The sequence below is a fragment of the Chiloscyllium plagiosum genome, chromosome 37 (assembly GCF_004010195.1).
Source record: "Chiloscyllium plagiosum isolate BGI_BamShark_2017 chromosome 37, ASM401019v2, whole genome shotgun sequence".
Lineage (NCBI taxonomy): Eukaryota > Metazoa > Chordata > Chondrichthyes > Orectolobiformes > Hemiscylliidae > Chiloscyllium > Chiloscyllium plagiosum.
The window spans coordinates 26,876,145-26,902,885 of NC_057746.1; the positions used below are offsets into that span (position 1 = coordinate 26,876,145).

Here is a 26,741-nt window from a genome sequence, read left to right on the forward strand (position 1 = left end):
TCAGCTCCTGATCTCACATGGGATCAAAACTTAGACAATAATAGCTGCTTCTTCACTTCCCTGAAGGTTAAATTTTGGTTACAAGGCAATGTCCGAGGCTGAGTCTTTTGCAGTTGCATATGTAAGGGTGCCAAGATGGAGGCCATGGTACGTAAGAACTTTCCATAATAGTTCACCAATCGAAAAAAAGACCTCAGCTCCTAAGTACTTTTGACCACCCTCACTTCATCTTCCAAATGTTGTAAAATGGTTTTGTTCAGTCTGTAGTCCAGTAGGTCATTTAGGGGTGCCAGGTGTACACTTGCCTTGGAGAAATGTCTAAGTTCTCTACGTGCTCTTTATTGGTTGTCCCTGTTATTAGCATATCATCGAGATAAATAGTGACCTGGGGTAGACCTTGTACAATGTTCACCATTGTCCACTAAAAAAATTGCATAGGCTGATGATACCCCATATGGCAGTCTCGTATATTGATACAACCCCTTATAGGTCTTAATTGTAGCATACTTCAGGGAATCCTCAATTTACCGGAATTGCATGTACACGTGGCTCATGTCTAACTTTATGAAAGACAGTCCCCTCCCCACCAACTTTGCATATAATTCCTCGATGAAAGTGATTGGTTATTTATCCAGCTGCAAGAAGCAGTTTACCAATTGTTTAAAATCGCCCACGGAGGTGAACTGAGCTGTCAGGCTTTATAGGCTGCCTGAATTGATTTTGCCTGTCCTCGGATGCTGCCTGAATTGATTTTGCCTGTCCTCGGATACTGCCTGAATTGATTTTGCCTGTCCTCGGATGCTGCCTGAATTGCTGTGCTCTTCCAGCACCACTAATCCAGAATCTGGTTTCCAGCATCTGCAGTCATTGTTTTTACCAGGCTTTACAATCAGTATGACTCATACTGTCCATTCCATACACTCTACTGGTTTGGTGATTCTTTAACTTTCCAGTTTCCTGACTCCTGCCTCTATTTTTGGCCGTAAGGCAAATGGCACTGGATAGTCCTTGCAAAACCATGGAATTGCTTCCTGGCCAATGCAGGTTGGCGTTGGCTTCTGTGATAGTTTCTGGACCTTCCTGAAAAACTTACAGGTTTTTAATTAGGACTTCAGACGGTCAGCTATATCCTACTCAAAAGATGTTAGGCCAATCAAGATGGATCTCTCTCAACCAATTTGGCCCCATCAGGCCTGTGTCTGAGCCTTTTACTACAACTAGTAGTAACTGAACCAGATGCTTCTCATATGAGACTGGAACCGAAATCGTACCTTTAATCTACAAAGGTTCCCCTGTATAGGTTCTCGTCTAGCCGCAGTCTTACATAAACTTAAAGGCTGAAGTCAAGAGTGAATTTTGTTAAAGACTGGTTTTGCAATCACTGATACAGCCCTGTTGGCATCAGCCTCCAATAGAACTGGGTGACCATTTAGCTAGGTATTTATTTTGATTGGTTCTGATTTGAATGTTGCTAAACAACCTAACTGTTCCAAGCCAGACATAGGTGGGCTTTCCAGGGTGTGCCTTTTCCTGGATGTTGGCATATGAGTTATTGTTCTCAATCTCGGTCTAGTGGGACTCTTTCACTCTTTCACTCTTTCAGGCCTACTAGGCATCTATTTAAGGAAAATTAGCAATTGCTTTAAAATACATGTGGAATCCACAATTGTTTTTAATGAATATTTGTAGCTTTTATAAACAGTTTGCGTCAACTGTAAATGCATTTATTGCAATTGTGAATGACAGATAATAGTTGTTACGTGACCTGATGACTCTTGGCCTGGAAGTAGTACCAATCGGATAGGTCAGTGTTGTAGATGACAAAGGAGTCCTGCACACAAAAGAGCATTACAGCAGAAAGGAGAACAGAGAGAAGCATAAGGAGCTCTGTGTAAAACAGCTAATAAAGGACTGAAATTCACAAGCAAGGTTACCGCAGTCATGGAAAATTTGACAGTTCCATTGTTTTTCTTTGGTTTTTCTGGCCTGGATCCTGAAGAAGATGTTAACCATTTGGCTGAGGCTCGGCTTTGTTTTGGGGTTTTGCTGTGGGCTGACCTACAATCCATATGTTCATGATATGTCCTGAGTGAGGCTATGCAACTAACTTCAGTCAAGTGGTATCCCCCAAGCTCAGTCACCTGGCAAGGGTATCCACTTCTCCTGGCATACCCTGTAACTCATATGCTCCAGTTGCAATATTTTTTAATCACAAAGCCAGTTATAGTCAGGAGTGTGATGCTGGAAAAGCACAGCAGGTCAGGCAGCATCCAAGGAGCAGGAGAATTGATGTTTCGGGCAAGAGTCATGAAGGGCTCTTGCCTGAAACCTCGATTCTCCTGCTCCTCGCATGCTGCCTGACCTGCTGGGGCTCTTGCTTGAAATATTGATTCTCCTGCTCCTCAGATATTGCCTGACCTGCTGTGTTTTTCCAGCACCCCACTCTTGACTCTGATCACCAGCATCTGCAGTCCTCACTTTCTCCAAAGTCTGTTGTAGTGCCTGTTTGAAGTCCAGTTGGGCTTCAGTGAGTAGCTAGCAGCTTTTGCATGGTTATATCAATCATCCCACAATCTCTCAGAATTTCATGAAGGGTCAACCAAAGTCATGTACCTCTGCCAGTCATCATAACTTCATCAAAAACCCTGACACAGATTCCCCTAGCTCTCGAATTGCCGAGTAAATGAGAGGAGGCTTGGGAGTCATAATATTCCTTGACTGAATCTGTCAACTCTTGACAGGTTGTAGTATCCGGTGTCTCAGGAAATGTTAGGTTCCTAATAACTGAAAAAGTTGTGGGTCCACAAGCTGTCAAGAGAATTATTTGTTGCTTTTCATATGCCCTAATGTCATTTGCCTGGGAAAAAAAAAACATTCTTTCCGCAAACTGGGTCCAATTTTTGACAGCAGGATTGAATGAGTCAAGCTTCCCAAAAAATGGCATGATGCCAGAAATGCTTACCCCAACTCAAAGATGACTGTTGTGAACAATTGCTTCAGGAGCATTTTCTTTTCCTCTCTTATTGCCATTGAAATAACTCCAGAGACGCTGGTATCCCATCACAAAGTCACCCTTTATTTAAATGTGTACAATATTTGACACTGGTCCGGCTTCTGCAGAACCAGCTCTCAGAGTGAACAGAACTCCTGATGAAGGGCTTTTGCCCGAAACGTCGATTTCACTGCTCCTTGGATGCTGCCTGAACTGCTGTGCTCTTCCAGCACCACTAATCCAGAACTCCTGATATGCCTGTTTATGTATAATACAAGCAATTGTGCTCTGAACCATATAGGGAACCTAAACCAAAATCATGAGATTCACTAGAAGGCCCATGAATGTGGAAATCTCCAACTTTTTGCAGCACTTATTTTAACACCAGTCAAAATAAATGTAAGTTAAGCATGAATTAACTGGCAAATAACAGCCAGTGCAAACTACAAGTTACGCATGGAGTTGGGGCTACAACAAACACTATCTTGTGAGACCACTAGCCTTTGTACCACATTGGTCTTTTCAGCTTGATTTTCGGAATGCAGGATCTTGCACTTTTCTCAATTCAGATTTCGTCCTTGAGTCACCTGCGATGTTGCTCCACTCCATCAGAATCGCCTGACGATAGTTGTCACTCTAATGTAGGTTCACATCAATCCTGACAATGCATATTTCCCCCAGGGAAATGTTTACTGAATCACCTTTAATAAACATCACAACCCAATCTGGTCGGCTTTGGTAAAACCAAAGAAAGCAATGGAATGGTCAAATTTTAGATCTCCACTGTAGATCTAAATTTAGATCTCTTGCTTTTGGATTTCAGTCCTATTTTTGACTGTTTTACACACAGCTCCTTGTTGATGTGCCTCTGTGGTCTCCTTTCTGCTGCAATGCTCTTTTGTCTGCAGGACTTGTTTGTCATCTCCAATATTGATCTATCTGATTGGTACTACTTCCAGGTCAAGAGTCATCAGGTCACAAAACTAGTATTTCTTGTCATTCTCAATTGCAATCAATGCATTTGCAGTTGATGCAAACTGTTTATAAGAGCTACAAATATCTATTAAAAAATTGTGTATTCTACATGCATTTTAAAGCAATTATGAATTTTTCATAACTAGATGCCTGGTAGTACAGAACTTAAAAAATGCTCAAAAGAGACCAGGAGTTGAAGCTCTTTGTTTTGCACTCTTCCGAACTAAGATGCAAGGAATCAGTTTGAAGAAAAGAAACATTGTTTGAAACAGTGTGAGAAAAGAGGGTTGTCCATTTGTTTGTGCGCATGATAATTGACATGGAGATAGGCAAGAACAATTGACCATCTATCTTTATTATCCAACAGGCAGGTAGATTCTGATTGGCCAGACTGTTGCCATGGTGTTGCAGCAGTTTGGCTGTCTTAATGATCCTTGTTTTGCAAAAGGGTCAATGTATATACAAATTCCTTTAGCGACAGAAAACAGGGCCTTGAGTATTTATGTTTTAGTCTCTGGCATGTAGAAATCTATATCACTGCTGACTCAATTGATGTTTTAAAACTTTTTTTGGTGTAACTCAGCACCATTCTTTTTTCAAATATGTTTTTTGTTTCCTGGTTCTAATAATGAAAAGTTCAACTTCTTGTCTCCCTTCAGCAATGATTAATCTTCCTTGCTATATTACTTTTGGCTGAGCCATTATCTTAATTTGGAGAGATTAGATTTCCTACAGTGTGGAAACAGGCCCTTCAACCTAACAAGTCCACACCAACCCTCCAAAGAGTAACCCACCCAGGCCTATTTCCCTCTGACTAACGCACCTCACACTATGGACAATTTGGCATGGCCAATTTACCTGACCTGCACATCTTTGGACTGTGGGAATAAACCAGAGTAATCAGACATGGGGAGAACGTGCAAACTCCATGCAGACAGAGACCCAAGGCTGGAATTGAACCGGGGACTCTGGTGCTGTGAGGCAGCAGTGCTAACCACTGAGCCACCATGCCATGTAGAAGAGAGCTCTTAGAATGATGCCATGGATGAGTGACTTCCGTTATATGGAGACATTGAAGAAACTGTGGTTGTTCTCTTGACAGCCAGAAAGGTTGAGTAGATTCGATTTGTGGTGCATAGAATGAACAAGGTGGAACTATTTCTAGTGGCAGAAAGGTCAATAATTAGAAGACACAGGTTTAAAATTGATGCAAAGGTGACAGGAGATGTTTGTTTTAATGTGAATTATTGAAATATGGGATGCAATGCATGAAATGGAATATAAAAGTTGCTTCAAAAGAGATTTGAACAGATATTTGAAGGACAGAAACATTTATAGAGTCATGGTAAACATTGGGAGTGAAATTTATTTTGATAACTTTGAGAGTAGAGTCACAGATAGACAGGATAGTGAAGGCATTTGGTATGCTTACATTTATTGGTCAGTGCATTGAGAATGGGAATTGGGAGGTCATGTTGCAGCTGTGCAGCACTGTGATTACTTTTGGAATAATGCATGCAGTTCTGGTCTCACTACCATAGGAAGGATATTGTGAAACTTGTAAAATATTTTCTGAACCCTTTGAAAGATGTTTCCAAGATTGGATGTTTTGACCTATAGGGAGAGGCTGAATAGGCTGGTGTTATTTTACCTGGAGCATTGGAGGCTGAAGGGTGACCTTATAAGTATATACAATTATGAGGGGCATGGATAGAGTCTTTTCCCTAGGGTAGGGGAGTCCAGAACTAGATGGCATAGGTTTAAGTTGAGAGGGGAAAGATTTAAAAGAGACCTAAGGGCCAACCTTTTCATGCAGAGGGTGGTGCATGTGTGGAACTAGCTACCAGAGGAAGTTGAGGAGGCTGGTACAATTACAACATTTAAAAGGTATTTGAATGGCTACATGAATAGGAATGATTTAGAGGGATATAGGCTAAATGCTGGCAAATGGGACTATATTAATTTCGGATATCTGGTCGACATGGATGATGGTTTCATAATTGGACCAGGTTAACAGGCCCAAACAGGGAGTCATATTCTAAAAGATTCATCTAGCTGTCTTTGTTACAACCACTATACCTTCCACAATTGATTGTAATACAATGAAGTAGTAATTACACTTCAAAAGGATTTGATTGGCTCTAAAACAGTTTGAGACATGTGGTGATCATACAAGTTTTCAAATAAATATAAGCTTTCCATTGCTTTTCCAGAGTAATTAGCATTTGTGTTGCTGTACTGTTTTGCTCAGTGTCTAACACACATGTTGGAATCAGTAGGTTGAGGATTTGAGTCTAAAGCCTTAAATCTCGAATAACAGCACAGTGGAACATAGAAGCAAGAGAAGGCCATTCAGTCTCTGACTCTGCTCTGATATTCAATAAAATCATAGCTGATCTAGCTGTGATCACAACCATTATTTCCTATCTACCCCCAACAAGGTTAATTCACCTGCATATCAAAAATCTATCAAACTCAGCCTTGATTGTTTTTATATCCCAGCCTCGAGTTTTTTGTTGGGAAGAGAATTCTAAGCACTACCAATGCTGTTTAATAAACAAACTTTGCTGATCTCTGTTTTAAAAATAAAATCTCATTTATTTTTAAATTGTGTCCTCTAGTTCTATTGTCTCTTACAAGAGGAAACATCTTACTGCAATCCATTCGACATATTCCCTTCAGAATTTTATGCATTTCAATAAGTTATATACTACCAACCAATTCTTAATCATTGTTAAATGGAGACATTGTCTTGCACTCATCAGGATGTGGATACAAGTAACTAGATTTGGAAAAGGAATATTAATATAAGAAAAGAGTTCTAATTGGTTCTGCTATCATTGACAAGGAAGTGTAATTTAAATCATGAAGTGTTATTCTTTCTTCTCAGGACAGACAGGCAGACTAATAATTTGATTATAGATTTAACTTGATCCATGACTACAGTGCAATTATATGAGACTTCTTTAATTCTTCAGCAAGTTGAATCCTTACACACAAATCTGTAGTCCACATCTTTGTGAATTCTTAGAAATGTACCTTAAGGCTTCTTCTGCACACTGCTGAAAATGTGTTGCTGGAAAAGCGCAGCAGGTCAGGCAGCATCCAAGGAGCAGGAGAATCGACGTTTCGGGCATGAGCCCTTCTTCAGGAATGAGGAAAGTGTGTCCAGCAGGCTAAGATAAAAGGTAGGGAGGAGGGACTTGGGGGAGGGGCATTGGAAATGCAATAGGTGGAAGGAGGTCAAGGTGAGGGTGATAGGCCAGACTGGGGTGGGGGCGGAGAGGTCAGGAAGAAGATTAGGAGGGTGGTGCTGAGTTTGAGGGATTTGACAGGAGGAGGGACTTGGGGGAAGGGCGTTGGAAATGCGATAGGTGGAAGGAGGTCAAGGTGAGGGTGATAGGCCAGAGTGGGATGGGGACACAGAAGTCAGGAAGAAGATTGCAGGTTAGGAAGGCGGTGCTGAGTTCGAGGGATTTGACTGAGACAAGGTGGGGGGGAGGGGAAATGAGGAAACTGGAGAAATCTGAGTTCATCCCTTGTGGTTGAAGGAAGCAGGCTAAGATAAAAGGTAGGGAGGAGGGATTTGGGGAGGGATAGGTAGGGAGGAGGGACTTGGGGGAGGGGCTCCTTGGATGCTGCCTGACCTGCTGCGCTTTTCCAGCAACACATTTTCAGCTCTGATCTCCAGCATCTGCAGTCCTCACTTTCTCCTTCTTCTGCACACTACTGAACATCTGAACAAGAATTTACAAAGGCATAGACAAGATACTTGAGGGAAATTGCCTTTTGTGAATTTCAAACAGCCAGCTTTCTTCTGGCGTTTTTGAAACATTAATAGAGTGATTCTCTGACGTTCGGGCAGGAACAGATTTTCATTCCAGAACAAAGATAAAGTTAACAGGGAGACAAGAAAACTGAAAACTAATTCAAGCAAAAGAACTTCCTAGATTTGCCATAAATTTTAAACAAAAAGGTAATGGAGAAAATAACAAGACTGAAAGGAAAAACATTTTGGTGAACTGTGTTTTCACCTCAGGATATCAAACTAAATTGGTAAGGATATTACATATGCATTTATCCCATTCTTGCAACACTCTCTTGCCTTCAAATTGGAAATTTTAGTGTCATTAATTTAAGAGGCAAATTTGAAAATCATTACCCTAGTACCTTGCCATCTTTTGTAAGTTTGCAATTGGAAGTCTTGAATTCTATATTTTAAAAGGAAAATTAATGTGTTATAAGCAGTTCAGAAAAGATTCCCTACTGATACCCACAATAAGGCATTTATCTCATGGAGACATACTTTACAGTTTTGGTCTGTTTCCACTGGAGGTGAGAAGAACAAGAGGCAATCTTATTGAAAGATACAAAATCCTTAGAGGCTGGACATAGTGGATACTGAAAGGATGATTAATCATAAAACAAAAAATTAGAATAAGACAACACAATGTTACGTAAGAAAGCTCCCACTCAAGATATTGCTGAGGATATTTTCCTTTTGTGATGGTTGAGAGTCTGTGGATACTTCCCCAGTGTATTGTGAAGGTCATTAAATATTTTTAAACTTCCTCATTAGGCAGGAATCGGAGGGTACCCTGTATTGACAGGAAAGTGGAGTTGAAATCAGCCAAACTCTAAATGGATGGCAGACTAGTCCTGAGCAGCCAACTGGCCTATTCCTGTTCCTAATTCATATATTAACAGTCACAAAGGACTGATTGACTGATCACTTGGGTGTATACCAACAAATCAGATGGAGTGAACATAGACTAATAAAGACTTGTACATGGTGAACTAATATCAGTACTCTCTTTGCTACTCAATTTAATAATAGAACTGGACCAAATAAAGGCAGACCTTATGATAAAGTTATAGGCCACAACTGGAGTACTGCTGTCAGTTCTGGAATGCATCGGACATCATTAAGGTTTTACTGGGTTTGAAGAAGTTTCCATAAAGGTTTGTAGGATAATTGTAACTACAATTTGGGTAGACAAGGCTTGCAGCTCCTTGAAAACTGGGAAGACATGCATTTTGGATGCAAGAAATTTGATAATCTGAATTTTCTTTTTCTCTGATGATCAGAGTCTAAAACTAGGGGGCATAATCTAAAGCCTTCGATAGTGCCAAGATATTCTGGAAATAGATCTCAATAAAGGTCTCCATACCAATGCATGAAAACCTGGAGCTCTCTCTGCAAGAAGCTGGTGAGGCTCAGAGACAATAAAAATATCACAACTGAAATATGTAGCATATGGAGTGAAGGTAAGTTACCCCAGGGGAGTAAGGCTCAAGTGTTAAAATTAGTTTTGCCAAACACACAAAGCTAAACGAAAGGAAGGAGGCAATAATATTCAATACACACTGCACATTTGAGGCAGATTCTCATTTTTACTAAATCAGAAGAGTTGCTTACAAAGGAGACACCGTACAAAAGCTGAATTTCAGGCATCAGAAAAAAAGCACCAAATGATCTGACTCTTTTTCCACTCCCAATCCGGGGCGAGAGGAGGTAACACACTGGAAGTGGATTAGACTGCATGAAAGTCAGAGGTCTGGATAAACTAAATTGATATATTGGAGTGCTATTCACTAAACTACAGGTAGTGCACAGACCTTGGCTGGAGAAAGGCGAGTGGATTGAAGAGGGGAGACACACACTCTCTCTAAATCTCAATGGGTATGCAGCTTAAACCAGGACAGGTGTTGGGAGCTCTGCAATTGGCTAAATTGACTCATTATTATTAAGGATTGGGGAACCATAGATGAGCCATGGTTTCCACTCAAGCTCAACTTGCAGGAAACACCAAGTGTGTGGCTCCCTGTAAAACTGCCAGGCATTCAATATGCACCGGCTTTGACCTGACTGCCCAAGAAAATGGCCACTCAAGGTTGCGGCACGAAAGTGAAGTTCCCAGAGAGTCCCTTCCTTGGGGGTCTGATACACAACATGGCGGAAGTTCTGTAGAACTGTGGCTGCAACTATTTTCTTTGCAAAAACAAAAGGAAATGGCTCCATTTATAAAGTTCAATTTCTCAGCACGTAATTTAAAAATCCGTATTTAAAAGTGAAGAGAAGGATATTTTCAATTAGGTGTTGTCCAGATTATGGTTTTACCTCATTCTGCAGCATTACGACATGCGCTGTTTGTCCGCATTAATCCTATCAAAAGGAACTCTCCTCGGATTTTAATTACTTTGTCGGCAATTAAAACAAAAAAAAACTCCCCGTTTGTTTTAGGAACCCAAGAGGAGCAAGGTAAGTGAAAGTGTGCCTCTATAATATTATTTTTGAACTCTAGGCGGTGCTGTTGTTGCACAAGACAAAAATGGCAGGCAGAAGTGGACTTTTTTTTCCCTTTAAAAAGTCCTTTTTAAAGCCAAATTGAAGCCCTCTTTGTGCGCGGGGTAATGGTAGTTTTCAAACTGGCAACCGAGTGTAAAGCAGGCATTGTCTGTTCCCGGAACTGCCCCATTATTTGCGCGCCCATTTGAAGGTAAATACTCAATAGGGGCAAAAAATTTGCAACGCTGTTTAAAAAGCGAATTGCTTCTCCCCACTGGAAGCGTAAATCTCTCTTGCCCCTCATCTTGTTATAGATGCGGACGGATCAAGATACCTTTAGCAATGGATCCATCCCGGTTAAAATAAATCGGTGTTCAAATAATGAGGTGCATAAAAACACACAACTGATCAGCAAAGGTGCTCCCTACAGGAACTAAGCTCGAGATCTTCCTCTTAGCTCTGGTTTTGAGAAAATCTTTTAAAAATTCCAAAGGCACAAATTGACGTAAGGTGACAATCCCCAGTTATGTACTTTTTTTTGTTGCATCAATTATATTAACCATCTGGTGAACGATTAATACTTTTTTTTAAGGAAGGCTGTCTTGTGTTTCTCAGTAATGTTCTAGAACAGTAGAGGACGATACTGTAAAGCATTCCTCAGTTTATTTCGATACTGGATTAAGTCAGAGTGGGTTTGACCACAGCTGGGTTGGGGATGACTCCTAGTTTGAGGAATTTGACATTTTGCCTCTTCCTCCTCACATATTTATTTCAGATTTCGCCCAGTCAGTTGCAGGCGAGAAAATGAATAACATTTTTTTAAAGAAAAAGGCAGACCCGATGGCTACTTTGTTCTCGGAGAAACAAACAGTTGAGAGAAAACTAGGGTGGGAGAGAAGGGGGTGGAATAGACAAGATGGAAGTCTGGTCGAGGATGTGTTGCACAGGATGAGAGTCAAACACCTCTCAAAGTAAAGATTCGTCAGTAATCGAACAACCCTGGAAAAGCACACTCGAGGAAATCCAATCGCGGAAGGAAGGCAGGGTTTCAGGAATTGTTCTGCGAGGGTGATTAATCCCTATTTGAGGCACTGGGTTGGACCCGGAGGCAAGAAAATGCTCCTCAGATTAGAGCTACATTAATACAGATGTTTCACCCCTAGGTGGCGTGGGTAGACCCACCGTCATCAACAACAGCTTTGCTCTGCATGTCGAGCCCTGTTTACATTGAAGATGAGGACTCGGTCTCTAGCCCCATGGAAGAATTCCACCTCACTTCTGGGATTGAGTTGAGGCGGGTTGTCCCTGATCCAAAAATTCCAGTACATCCCTCGCATATCCGTCGATTCAGAGTCGTTTCTATTGTATTCCGCCATGGAATTTAAGGCAGTTGTGGATTAAGCACCACTCCCCTTCCATTGCCCCACAACTCCCCCTCCCTCACACCACACACCCTCCCAAATTGACTCTAATATTCAAACTTCTTATTGATTAAAATGGAACAGGAGCTCAGGGATGCTCCCAGTTTAGCCACTTCCGTGCAGGACGCTGGAATCAATGTGTAGTCTGGAAGCTTCTTGAAGGCCTGGAAATAAAGATGGGAGGAAAAAAAAATCTTTATTATCAAAAACAGAAATGTAATGCCCATTTGCAAGAGCAGAACTCCCTGACAAACTAATTCCCCTCAGCATTCTTTAAGCACCTTTTAGATTACTCAGAATGTCCAAAGAATACACCACAGAAGCAATGTGTAAATTTTGACACTGAGCTCTTTAACTCACCCACTATGTGGGTAACGTCATTATTTACTGACCATATCCAATTCTGCTCAGAAAAGGTGAGAAAAGGTGGTAGTGAGTTATATTTTTGAACCCCCATGTGTTTAGACTGGTGCAGGAACACCCACAGAACTGGCAGGGAGGGAATTCTTGAATTTTGACTCGGTGACAATGGAAGAACAGTGATATAAGTGCAGGTATGGCTTGGAGAGCAACTTGCAGGTACTGCTGGTATTCCCGTACTAGGCACTTCTAAGTAATGAGATGTCAAGGCAGCACAATGGCTCAGTGGCCAGCACTGCTGCCTCATAGCGCCAGGGACCAGGGTTTGATTCCATCCTCGGGTGACTATCTGTGTGGAGTTCTCCCGTGGCTGTGTGGGTTCCCACTGGGTGCTCCAGTTTCCTCCCACAGATGTTCAGTTTAGGTAGATTGGCCATGCTAAATTGCTCATAATGTCCAGGGATATTTAGGTTAGGTGCATTAGCCATGAGAGGGTAGGGGGATAGGTCTGGGTGGGATGCTGTTCAGAAGGTCAGTGTGGCCTCGTTGGGCCAAAGGGCCTATTTCCACACTGTAGGGATTCTATGTAAAAAGATTCTAAAAATGTAGTAAGACATGCAGGCTTTAAAATATGATGATGAAATGAGAGATTGGAAGAATGGAGGGAATCTCACAATTTAATGCCTCTGCAGTTGAAGGCCATAAATGGTGGAGAGTAGGAAGTCAGATGTAAAGAGGTCAGAATTGGAGGAGCACAGAGATTTTGGTGGGTAATAGGGCTGGAGGATTTTACAGTGATACAGAGAAGCAAGACCGGGTAAGTAATCAAAGGTGAGAACTTTAAAAATGCAAGTGATGCTGGACAAGGAGCTTAAATAGGTTAGAGGCCTAGGAATGGTGGGTGAACAGGACTTGGTCAGAGTTACATTCCAGGCAACAGAGGTTTGGATAAGCTGAAGTTTACATTCCTTGTGGTTCCTTCCTCACAGTTGAAAATAGAAACACAACCCATTCAAGTCCATTCAATAATTATTACAAATATTTCAAATTTGTTCTGATGATGCCTGGAGGGGAAGGGAGTCCTATTTTACAAATGTCCGACAGTCAGATTCGATAAAGCATGGAGCCCCGATGAGTGAAAGAACTCCCCACCCATATGCCACATGAGGTACAATAAAGCAGAAGACAGCATTCAGCAGAGAAGCAGGAGACTCAGCTCCCTGCTCAACAGCCCAGAGCTAAAGGACATTCCTGGCACACGTTCCTCACTCAGACCGACCAAACGCTCAGCCTCCTGACAGGAAGTGTTAGTATTGCAGAGATCATATACACACGTCAACATCAGAAATTTGTGGGCTCAAGTCTCACGGCTCAAGCCATACCTGGGCGGCACGGTGGCACAGTGGTTAGCACTGCTGCCTCACAGCGCCAGAGACCCGGGTTCAATTCCCGCCTCAGGCGACTGACTGTGTGGAGTTTGCACGTTCTCCCCGTGTCTGCGTGGGTTTCCTCCGGGTGCTCCGGTTTCCTCCCACCATCCAAAGATGTGCAGGGTCATGCTAAATTGCCCGTAGTGTTAGGTAAGGGGTAAATGTAGGGGTATGGGTGGGTTTCGCTTCGGCGGGTCGGTGTGGACTTGTTGGGCCAAAGGGCCTGTTTCCACACTCTAATCTAATCTAATCTAATCTAATCAAGACCAAAGTGTCAAATATAGAGGTTTATAAAATCATGAAGGGCATGGATAGAGTGAATAGCCAAGGTCTTTTTCCCAGGGTAAGGACTCCAAAACTAGAGGGCAAAGGGACAACATTTTCACACAAATGGTGGTGCGTTTATGGAATGAGCTGCCAGAGGAGGTGTTGGAGCTGGTACAATTATAGCATTTAAAAGGCATCTGGATGTGTAGATGAATAGGTAGGGTTTAGAGCAGGGGTGGGAACCTACGGCCGCCTAGGCCATTGTGTGTGGCCTTTTGAATGAATCCAAGTTTTGCAGAATAAATCTTTTATTTTTTATTAATATGTTTTTTTCATCCTTTATTATTTTTATTTTAATCTTAAAATGAATGTATTTAGAATACCAGAGAGTAAAAGAAAATTCAACGAAATAATCCTCACAGACTGACCGCTACAATTAAAAAATTGGTAAGTCATAAGGGCTATTTCGACATCTGCTATGCTTATGGTTTAGTTATAATGCAACTCTAGAATGTACGCTATCTTCCCCGCCTGACTGGTGCCACTTTTCCACCACTTATTGCTGCGAATCTATATTCTCCTACTTAACCAAATTCAAGACGCCCTTAAGGTCACAAATGACAGATACCCATCTAGAGGATCAGCTAAAACTACAGACCTCCATGCTGCAACCAAATATTCAAATGCTTTCCTACAAAAAGCAGTCACAACAAAGTCATTAAAAGGTTAGTTAACTTTAGAATTAACATTTTTTTTAAATTTAGTTAGTACATAGTAGTTAGATTTTTACAAAATAATGTGAATTTTGAAGAATATATAATTGAAGTTTTTTGGATGCGGCCTTATTAGATTACAACTAACATAACGTGGTCTTCCAACATGAAAAGGTTCCCCACCTCTGGGTTAGAGAGATATGGAGCAAATATTGCAAATGGGACTAGATTAATTTAGGATATCTGATCATCATGGATGAGTTGGACCAAAGGGTCTGTTTCTGTGTTGTATAACTCTATGAATTTATGATACGGCCAGCGGCATTCTGAGGGAATGCTGCACTGTCAGAGGAACTGCCTTTTGGATGAGGCTTGGCAGAAAGGCCTTATCTGCCAAATCAGCAGAAAACTTTCAGTACTATCTTGAAGAACGGGGGTTCACCCTACCACCCCGTATTTTCCCTCAATCAACATCAATAAATTTAACAAACATGGATCCAGCTATTTACCTATTGCAGTTGGGAATCCTATTTTGCATGAATTGGCTGCTGCATTTCCTGATAGTATTTTACAGTGAATTATGCTTTGGGACTGAGGCTGAAAGCATTTGCTCTCTATACTTTCAAAGAATGTGGTAGCAATGAAGACCATTCAACTCAGCCCAACTGTGCTTGCTTCTTGCAAGAACCCTATTCAATTTAATCTCCCATGCTAGCTTTCACACACCCAATACACTTTCCCATTCCTAACCATATGATTCAACCATGTTCAAATATATATCTCCAATTATGTATTGGGGTGGCTCAGTGGTTAGCATTGCTGCCTCACACCACCAGGGATACCTCCTTCTGTGCTCTCGACCCCATGATTCTAACCAATCGAACTCAAGGGAAAGCAAGTCATCCTGGATCCTGGAGGACTACTCTAAGAGAGGGACTGCTCTCTGAAGAAATTTCTACTAGTTTCCCCTTTCATTCTTTTTCAGAATTATTTAAATTCAATGACCTCTGGGGTAATTCATCCTTACTTGCACGATGAGAAATCTTTGCCTTTGAGTACATCTTATCAAGTCTCTTCCCCCACCCCAAACTCTTTGACTTCTTGCCTTTAGCCTGTTACTATTCCGAATAGATTGACCATTAAGTAATCTGGGCCAGGGTTAATACTGCTGCACAAGAAAACCCAGGAATGTTCAAATCCACGGCGCTGAGCTTTTTCTGCTGTGTTCACCTCTGCCCTTAAGACAAAGGCTCCTTAAAAAGTAACTAAAGCTGCCAGCATCTTTTACACGCATACCCTCAGTTCCCATTCATCGCTGCTCATACTATAGAGCCAAGGGCAAAATGACAGCCAACTTGCTTTTGTGTGTTTTAAAACAAAACCAAGCTCAATGTAGATCGATCCAACCATCAAAATCAGGCCAGGGCGGGTGAGAGAAGCAAAAAAAACCTTTAAAAATCTGATCACATACCCCAGTAGTTCAGAGTCTCAAGGACAAACCAAGGTTGCTTAGTCCATTCACACATCAACAAAAAAAAAGACATCTGGTTGGGCATATGAATAGGAAGGGTTTCGAGGCCAAATGCTGACCAGGTCAGTTTAAGATATTTGTTTGGCACGGACAAGTGGGACCATAGGGTCTGTTTCTGTGCTGTATGACTCTAAAAAACAAAATGGTCACCGGGGTTAGATTGGGCCCCGTTTCCTTAGCGACGGTCCTCAGCAGCAGGGCAATGATTCCACAGGCCTGGCAGTAATGTCAGCACATGCTCCTTCTATGCGTAGGCAATTCTCAGGTCTATAATTTACTCACACAACTGTCACTTAGCAATTAAAAGTGCTCCCATGGGCCCTTTTCTTTTAAAAAAAAGAAAAGCAGCTGTTTGATTTACCTATCTGGTACTTTAAATGGCATCAGGATAAATGTAAGACATCAGCTGGTCCCGGGCACTTTCACTAACACATGAATCAGGGTGGGAAGTGAAAGGAGACTCTGAGTGCAGAGTAAACTCAATAGATCATATATTGTAATAAATTTCACAAGGCAAGGAGGAGTTAAAGCACCGAGGTAACTGGGTGGGCGGTGGCAGTGGGGATGCTTCATTGAGTCAGATACAATCAATCCTTTCACTACATGGCCTCTTCAGAAAGAGTTCAAATCAAAATACAGCAGGAGAAAGAGAGGAAAACACAATTACAGAGAAGGGGCAGAGAGAGAGTGTGACAGGGACAGAGAGAGGGAGTGAAAAAGAGGGTAAATGAAAGTGGTACATGAAGAGATAGAGAGAGAGGTGGAGAAAGAAAAGAGTGTGTGGGGATGGTCATATATGAAAACAATGGAAAAAAATGTAATACTGGGAAATGAACATACTGGAGCTCTATTTTGAACTACAGGCGACAAATTGGACCAGTATGTGTCACTTATTAGTTTTTCTATGTTTTGCAGACAGAGGAAGGGAGGGAGACAGAAACACAGAGACAGACGGGTTGGGTGAGGTGGGGAAAGGGTGAAAGCAAAGCAGTGAGAGAGAGAGAAACAACTGACGTGTCTGCACCATGTTTCCGCACTGCTTTCAAACATCTGTGAAGTATTAAACCAATGTGCAGACACGTTGCAGCTGTGGTGCTAATTCAATGCCGCCTCAGTCACAGAATGTAGTGAAGTTCTTTTTCAGCATAAAATTAACAGTTTTCAGAATATGCACAGCCCGTCCCTCACGTCACTTGACCCAGAAGAATAGTGGCTAGAGCTCTTTAAAGGTAAGCTTGAAGCAGAGGCATTGTTAAGCAGTGTTGAACTAGGCTACTTTCTCCCCCCTGAAATAGGGGCCCCCATCCCTTTCCTTGCAGTACTGCTCTCCTCCCACCAGGGGCTGACATTGGACTCAGGAGCTGGTGTAAATATGAACAATTTAAAGGTAAATGCGAACTGGCAACTGACCTGTTTTTAAAGGGCCTCCTAATGGAATCAAAAGCTGCTCATTTCCAACTGTTTGAACGTTTTAGATTTTAACACTGAAGGATCCCCTCCTGCCAGAACACTCCCTCCTCCTCCCTCCCCCCCCCCCCCAATCAAAGGCACGTCCCCACTGGAGTTAAACTCACAGCTCTGGGCTGTGACCCAATAAAACAAGACACGGAAAAATAGACCTTGGAACTTTCCGGAAACTCATCCGCTGTCCGGTGGACCAAGGCATTGCACTTGTTGCCAACGCGTGCATAGATGCAATTGGCAGCAGCGTCATCTGGTACGCTAAGTTTGTCGTACTGATAGTCCGTTAGCTGCTCCATCGCCTGAGGGCAGAAAGAGGAAAACAGCGAGCATTAGGGCACATGTTCTGAAAACCACAGGCCTGTGTCAGTAACCACACACCTCGCACTGAGTACCGTGATAGCGACACTCTCAATGACCTCCACACACAGACAGATACAAAGCGATTCGCCCAGGCTGTGCCCATTCTGCACCTGGGTCTTTGTAAAGGAAGCTCCGTTCTGTATCTAACCCGTTCAGTGCCAGGGAGAGTTTGACAGGGTCACAGTATAGTAAAGTTCCCTCTACCCTTTTAAACAGAAATTAAAACTCATTCTTCTCTTTTAAACTGAAACTACAGCTTCCTCTGTACTGTCCCCATGAAACATTCCCAGAACAGGGTCAGCATGGGGTTAGATACAGAGTAAAGCTCCTCTGTACTGTCCCCAGCAAACACTCCCAGAACAGGACAGTACAGGGTTTGATACAGTGTAAAGCTCTGTCTATACTGTCCCTATCAAGCACTCCCACGACAGACACAGCACGGATTTGATACAAAGTAAAGCTCTCTCTGCTCTTTTAAACTGAAGATTAAGATTCATCTATGCTGTCCTCGCCCAAACACTCCCAGGACAGGTACAGTACAAGTTAAATACAGAATGAAGCTTCCCTCTACACTGTCACAAACACTGACTGGTATTTGATACAGCTAGTCACAGGAACTGCACCTCCAGCTCACTGGAAGGACCAACAGTGTTGGTGCCAGGAAAAACGTTTTAATGCAGTCACTCATCATGATCAGGAATACATTGCAGTGACTGAGGTGGACGCAGATTCAGCTGAGCTTTCAGAAGGGAACTGAATAAGTATCTGGAAGAGATAACATTGTCAGAGCCACGGTGAAAAGGCACGGAGTGGGACTGCATGAATTACTCTTTCAAAGAGCCAGCATGGACATAGTGTACCAATGGTTCCCATATGAAGGCTGCAAACAATGGTTTTGTTTTCCTTTATTCTTCCATGGGATGTGTGGCTAGGCCAGCATTTGTTGTCAATCATAATTACCCTTGAACCGAGTGGCTTGTTGGGCCATTTCAGAGCATAGATAAAATTCTGGCATGTGTAGGCCAGAGCAGGTAAGGATGGCAGATTTACTTAGACTCACAGAGTCATAGAGATGTACAGCATGGAAACAGACCCTTCGGTCCAACTCGTCCATGCCAACAAGATATCCCAACCCAACCTTGTCCCACCAGCCAGCATCCGGCCCATAACCCTCCAAACCCTTCCTACTGATATACCCATCCAAATGCCTTTTAAATGTTGCAATTATATTAGCCTCCACCACTTCCTCTGGCAGCCCATTCCACACACGTACTACCCTCTGCATGAAAAAAGTTGCCCCTTAGGTCTCTCTTATATCTTTCCCCTCTCGCCCTAAACCGCTACCCTCTAGTTCTAGACTCCCCACCCCAGGAAAAAGACCCTCTTTTCTATTTACCCTATCAATGCCCCTCATGATTTTATAAACCTCTCTAAGGTCATCCCTCGGCATCTGACACTCCAGGGAAAACAGCCCCAACCTATTCAACTTCTCCCTATAGCTCAAATCCTCCAAACCTGGAAACATCCTTGTAAATAGTTTCTGAATGCTTTCAAGTTTCACAACATCTTTCCGATAGGAAGGAGATCAGAATTGCTTGCAATATTCCAAAAGTGGCCAAATCAATGTCCTGTACAGCTGCAACATAACCTCCCAACTCCTGTACTTAATGCTCTATCCAAGAAAGGAAAGCATACTAAATGCCTTCTTCACTATCCTATCTACCTGCGACTCCACTTTCAAGGGAGCTATGAACCTGAACTCCAAGGTCTCTTTGTTCAGCAACACTCTCAAGGACCTAACCATTAAGTGTATAAGTCCTGCTAAGATTTGCTTTCCTAAAATGCGGCACCTCGCATTTATCGAAATTAAATGCATCTGCCACTCCTCAGCCCATTGGCCCATCTGATCAAGATCCCATTGTAATCTGAGGTAATCTTCTTCAATATCCACTACATCTCCAATTTTGGTGTCATCTGCAAACTTACTAACTATACTTCTTATGCTCACATCCATTGATGAAAAGTAGTGGACCCAGCACCAATCCTTGTGGCACTCCACTGGTCACTGGTCACAGGCCTCCAGTCTGAAAAAACAACCCTCTACCACCACCCTCTGTCTTCTACCTTTGAGCCAGCTCTGTATCCAAATGGCTAGTTCTCCCTGTATTCCATGAGATCTAACCTTGCTAACCATGGTGGAACCTTGTTGAACGCCTTACTGAAGTCCATATAGATAATGTCTACCGATCTGCCCTCATCAATTCTCTTTGTTACTTCTTCAAAAAAACTCAATCAAGTTTGTGAGGCATGATTTCCCACACAAAGCCATGCTGACTATCCATCAGTCCTTGCCTTTCCAAATACATGTACATCCTGACCCTCAGGATTCCCTCCAACAACTTGCCCACCACTGATGTCAGGTTCACTGGTCTATAGTTCCCTGGCTTGTTCTTACCACCCTTCTTAAACAGTGGCACCACGTTAGCCAACCTCCAGTCTTCCGGCATCTCACCTGTGACTATCAATGATACAAATATCTCAGCCAGAGGCGCAGCAATCACTTCCCTAGCTTCCCACATCTAGGGTACACCTGATCAGGTCCTGGCGATTTATCCACTTTTATGCATTTCAGGACATCCAGAACTTCCTTCTCTGTAATATGGACATTTTCCAAGATGTCACCATCTATTTCTCTACATTCTACATCTTCCTAGTCCTTTTCCATAGTAAAATACAGATGCAAGATACTCGTTTAGTATCTCCCCCATCTCCTGCGGCTCCACACAAAGGCCGCCTTGCTGTTCTTTGAGGGACCTTATTCTCTCCCTTGTTACCTTTTTGTCTTTAATGTATTTGTAAAAACCCTTTGGATTCTCATTAATTCTATTTGCCAAAGCTATCTCATGCCCCCTTTTTGCCCTTTTGATCTCTCTCTTAAGTATACTACTACTGCCTTTATACTCTTCTAAGGATTCACTCGATCTATCTTGTCTATACCTGACATATGCTTCCTTATTTTTCTGAACCAAACCCTCAATTTCTTTAGACAGCCAACATTCCCTGTACCTCCCAGCATTTCCTTTCACCCTAAAAGGAATATACTGTCTCTGGATTCTTGTTATCACATTTCTGATGGCTTCCCATTTTCCAGCTGTCCCTTTACCTGCGAACATCTGCCCCCAGTCAGCTTTTGAGAGCTCTTGCCTAATACCATCAAAATTGACCCCTCTCCAATTTAGAACTTCAACTTTGAGATCTGGTCTATCCTTTTCCATCACTATTTTAAAAACTAATAGAATTATGGCCACTGGCCCCAAAGTGCTCCCCCACTGACACCTCAGTCACCTGCCCTCCCTTATTTCCCAAGAGTAGGTCAAGTTTTGTACCTTCACTAATAGAAGAATATATAGGTAGCAGGAGTATATTTAAGCATCCAGATGCTTAAAAACCATCTGGATGGGTATATGAATAGGAAGGGTTTGGAGGGATTGGGTTGGGATATCTGGTTGGCCTGGACGAGTTGGACCAAAGGTCTGTTGCCATGTTGTCCCAGTCTCTGTTTGGAAAGTTAAAATTCCCTACCATAACCATCTTGTTATTCCCTCAAGAGTATTCGTGTATCACATGGCTCTTTACAACAGCTGACAATGATCAACATTACTGCTGCTAGTTTTATATTAACTTGTTGGTTATATTAACTGACTTTGAATTCCAACAGCTGCTGGATTTGAACCTGTGTCCAAAAGACCACTAACTTGGGCCACAGGAGCGCTATTTCAGTGATATCGCCACTACTCCACTGTCTTCCCAAGTTAACCACATCCAGCCCTATTCTGGGATAAAGTCCCAATCCTGAACATTATCCAGTGAGTCTTACTGTAAAAGCACAGGAGAAGGGGGAGATGATGTATGGCTTGGCCAAGATACAAAACCAGAAAAATGTTACAGCACAGGAAGAGGTCATGTGGCCCATTTTATGGCCAAAAACAAAACTAGCCACCATCTCATCTCTCAGTATCTGGACTGAAGCCTTGCAAGCCACAGCATGTGTATTCCTGCTTCTGTCTGTGCCACCAAACCAAGCAGTGACGTTCAGACTCCGAAGTGAAATGATTTTTCCACATATCCTGTCTAATTCTATTACTTTTTTGAAAAAAGGATCCCTACAGTGTGGAAACAGGGCCACCTGGCCTAACAAGTCCATACTGACCCTCCAAAAAGTATGCCACCCAGACCCATTGTCCTAACCTGTTACTCTGCATCTCCCCTGACTAATGCACCTAACGTACACATCCTTGAACCCTATAGGCAATTTAGCATGGCTAATCCATCTAAGCTGCAAATCTTTGGATTGTAGGAGGAAACCAGAGGAAATTCAACAGTCACTCGAGGTTGGAATCGAACTCAGGTCCCTGGCACTGTGAGGCAACAGTGCTAACCACTGAGCCACCATGCTGCCTGATCCTCTTAAATTCCTGGCATTAACCAGTCTTTAAGGGAAGAATCTCTTCCTGTCTACTCCATCTAGAGCCCGGTCATATTGGATCAAGAGAATCTCAGACAAGCGGAGCTAACTGGGGAAAATGGGAGGCCCAAATTAGATATTTGGAGAATCCAGCAGTTGTGCATAAAGAGGAGCACCTTACCTTGATGGCCTTTTGAGCAACTTCACTGTTCCCTATGATAATGGTGCTGGGTCCACCCATGCTGCAGAAACTCTTCAAATGATGGGGCTCAGGAATGTGCACAATGGACACCGTAAAATCCTAGACAGAAAAGAAGGAACAATCCATTGTTACAGACCTACCTTCTCCAAACAAGAGATGCATCCATAACAATCAGCCCAGCTCCTAAAACCTACTTCCTCTCTGGACACGGAGGCTGAGGTCAATAATAAAACTTCCCGGGTATTAAATCACCAGGGGGAGCTATGCAAAATAAAGGGGAATATTCTCTTGAGTGTGCAGGAGCAGAGGGAGCTGACTATGTACATGTTTAGGTCATTAAAGGTGGAAGGACAGATGGAGATAGCAGTCAATTATGCACACAGTATTCTGGGCTTCATTAATATGGGAGCAGAGTACAAGAGTTGAAAGTTATGTAAAACCTACTGAACATTGTTTAAACATGGACTGGAGTACTGTCTATATTTCCAGGCTTCACACTTTGGAAAGGATGGAGAAAAAGTACAGAAGAGGTTTATTGCAGTGGTTCCAGGGATGAGGCATGTTGGTAATGTGGAAAATGGGAGAAGGCAGGAAAATGGTAGAAGCATCCATAGAACATTTTGGCCATAAAGACCATAACACGACCATAATGACCAAGTGGTCACGGGAAAGGACAAAGACGGGGTCAGATATAACAAGTTTGAAATGGGTTTGCAGGGAGCCAGTAAGACAATAAGACAGGATCTGGTGAAAGTGGACTGGGGCGGAGAAAAATTCACATCAGTGCAGTGGGAGTCCAGCATGTTCCCGTAAAAGGTGAAGAGTTGGACCAAAAATTCCAAACAATCTTGAATGTTTTGGGTTGTACAGGATTGGATAAGGATATGAAGGGAAGCTTATGATACCTCAGAACACCAGATGCCCCAGAGGCATATGCAAATTGAAGGGGGGTTGACTTAATAAAGAAAACTAGGAAAGCAAAGATGGGGTGTGAAAAGGATTAGCGGGTAAAATAAAAGGAAACCTGGAGCATTTTAAAGCAACTTCTGGACCAGGAGGGACATCAACCTTCTAGCCCAGCAGTAGGGACATTGCCACTGCACCACAACAGCTCCCATTTTACAAGCATATTAGTGACAGGAAGATGACCGGTGAAAGAGTGGGGTATATTAGGGACTCAACTGGCAAGTGGATGGAGCAAGAAGGCATAGTGAGATTTAAAATGGTACTTTACATTCATATTCACAATAAAGAAACCTGTTAGTGTAGATATCAGGGAAGAGGACTGTGATATATCTGAACAATATTACAAGGGAGGAGGTATTATCAGATTTAACAAGTTTAAAATTGGAGAAGTCCCCAGGCGCAGATGAGATGCAGCTGAGACTGCTTTGGGAGGCAAGGGAGGAGATTGCAAGGACCCTGACATTAATTTTCAAATCCTCCCTGGATACGGGAGAGGTGCCAGTGGACTAGAGGACAGTTAACTTGGAACCATTATTCAAGAAGGGTGGTAGAGATAAACTAGGGAACTACTTGGCCAGTGAGTCTAACATTATTAATCTTCTCTTGAAAAGGCAAGAATTAATCCTAATGTAAAACTCTATGACTTTATGATTCTAATTTGGGACTGTTTTCCCTGGAGAGGAGAAGGATGAGAGGGGATCTGACAGAAGATTTCAAACTCACAAGGATCTGGATAGAATAGATAAGAATGAATGGTTTCCACTCGTAAAAAGATCGAGAACCAGAGGTCACGGTTTTAGAGCGTTTTGCAAAAGAAGCAAACAAGATGCGAGAAAAACATATTTTAACAAATAGTAGTGGCTTAGTTCTGGAAGGTACACTGCCTGGAAGTGTGGTGGAAGCAGATTCAAGAGGGCAATGGATGATTATTTACGCTTTTATTGGTCAGTGTTTTGAGGATGGAGTTTTGGAGGTCATGTTGCAGCTATATAAGAGATTGGTTCAGCCACTTTTGGAATACTATGTTCAATTCTGGTCCCTCCGCTCTCAGAAGGATGTTGTGAAACTTGAAAGGATTCAGAAAAGATTTACAAGGATGTTGCCAGGGTTGGAAGGCTTGAGCTATAGGGAGAGGCTGAATAGGCTGTGATTGTTTTCCCTGGAGCGTCAGAGGTTGAGGGGTGACATTATGGAGGTTTATAACATCATGAGGGGCATGGATAACGTGAATAGCCAAAGCCTTTTTCCCTGGATAGGGAAGTCTAAAACTAAGGGGGCATAAGTTTAAGGTGAGAGGGGAAAGATTTTAAAAGAGACCAAAGGAGCAACTTTTTCTCATAGCGGGTCGTGTGTGTATGGAATCAGCTGCCAGAGGAAGTGGTGGAGGCTAGTACAGTCACAATATCTAAAGTTTGGAGCAGCAACGTGGCTCATTATGTTAGCACTGCCGCCTTACAGCTGGGTTCAATTCCAGCCTCAGGCAACTGTCTGTGTGGGTTTCCTCTGGGTGCTCTGGTTTCCTCCCACAGTTCAGAAATATGTAGATTAAGTGGATGGACCATGCTCAAGTTCCTATAGTGTCCAGGGACCTGGAAGTTAGGTGGATTAGCCATGAGAAATGTAGGGTTACAGGAACAGGCTAGGGGGCTGAGTCCAGAGAGTCAGTGTGGCTGAATGGCCGGTTTCCACACTTTATGAATTCTATGAAAAGCTATCTGGATGGGTACGTAAGAAGAGAGAGATATGGACCACATGCTGACAAATGGCACTGGATTAATTTAGGATATCTGGTTGGCATGGACGATTTAGATCGAAGGGTCTGTTTCCGTGCCGTGTTATTCTAGAACTCTAAACCTCTAAATCGAAACAAAAGTACAGGTTTACAGGGAACAGGCAGGAGATTGTAGATAAGCCAAAAATGCTCACAGAGCTAGTACAGACATGATGGGCTGAATGGGCCTCCTTCTATATCGTAACTTGTCAACAGAATCGATTTTTTGAAAAACCGACATTTAATCATTAAAACAGGCTAATTTTTATGTAATGGGAGTTTGGTGGATACAGTCAGCTTTACATCTGAATAGCAAGCTGAAAATTCACTTTTTACGCCACTTTTCCACTAAACCCACAAATATCTCAATGTTTAACCTGGGGTGTGCACTATTTCCAGGCTTCAAGCCCAATTTAAGCTCCTCGCCCCACATTTGCATGTTATCTTCAAGAAAAACTCATTACAGTAGAACTGGACTGTTCACTTCACATTCACATGCCTGCTCTTGACAATGGACCATCTCCCTGCAACAACAGAGAGCATTAGACCACAATCTAACTCACCTTGAATGCTTCCGCCACATACTCCGCTCCTTTGTGATTGGTCCACTTGGAGATCCCAACAAAGAACTCGCGGCCTGAAACCAAGAAGGAGAGAGGGAGGATAAGAAGGTGAATACCGAGCATTGTGGTGGCTGGGTGGTAACGCCACTGGCTAAGAAATCCAGAGGACCCCAGGCTAATGCAGGTTGAAAACCTGACCACTGCAGCTGGTGGAATGTAAGTGCTATTTTAACAAAAAAACTAATTTATCATTGATTGTTATAAAAGCTACCTGGGTCAGTAATATCCTTTATTAAAGGCTGATTTCTACTCTTATCAGGTCTGGACTTCATGAAACTCCAGACCCATAGCAACGTGTTTGATTCTTAAGCCCCTCCCCCCTCCAACTGAAGTGGTTTGACAAGCCACTCAGTTCAAGGGCAACTCAGGATGGGCACAAGTGCTGGCTTTTCCAGTGACATCCACATCACATGAAAGTATCACTTTAAAAGCAATTACACAGCACAGAATTGAGAGCAGCAGCATGTACTGCCAGAGTGAACCAGAGCAGCGATGAGCTCAAATGTTATTTTACACACTGCGATAAGATGACCTGCAAAGTGTGACCTGAAGGCAGGATGGAAGCAGATACAACAGCTATGTTCAAAATGCAATAAATGAAGCAGACACATTGGTGGATCAATTGGCAAAGAGTTGTGGTGTGCAGCTCACTCTTACAGAGGTGGCATAGGGTACGTGGAATGAACTTCCAGAGGAAGTGGTGGATGTGGTAGTGGTAGTTATAATGTTTAAAAGACATTACGGTAAGTACTATACATGAACAAGAAATGATTGGAGGGATATGGGCCAAGCGTAGGGGGCAGGTGGGACTTGTTTAATTTGGGATTATGAGTCTGGTTGGACTTTCTGTCTTATGTGACTCTATAACTTGCCTGAATGAGTGCAGTTCTAGCAACACTCAGGATGCTTCAA

The 26,741-nt window shown here is 42.6% G+C and overlaps 1 protein-coding gene across 1 annotated transcript in view; it reads right to left on the reverse strand.

The window, feature by feature from the left end:
• Nucleotides 1–9,341: 9,341 nt before the first annotated feature.
• LOC122541415 (N(G),N(G)-dimethylarginine dimethylaminohydrolase 1-like) overlaps nt 9,342–26,741 on the reverse strand; it is an 80,393-nt gene continuing 62,993 nt past the window's right edge. The window contains exons 3-6 of the mRNA XM_043678173.1: nt 25,770–25,843; nt 22,449–22,568; nt 17,598–17,741; nt 9,342–11,841 (exon numbers count right to left, since the gene is read on the reverse strand). Of these exons, the coding sequence (XP_043534108.1) occupies nt 11,725–11,841; nt 17,598–17,741; nt 22,449–22,568; nt 25,770–25,843 (455 nt within the window). The 3' untranslated portion in view covers nt 9,342–11,724. The remainder of the gene's footprint in view (nt 11,842–17,597; nt 17,742–22,448; nt 22,569–25,769; nt 25,844–26,741) is intronic.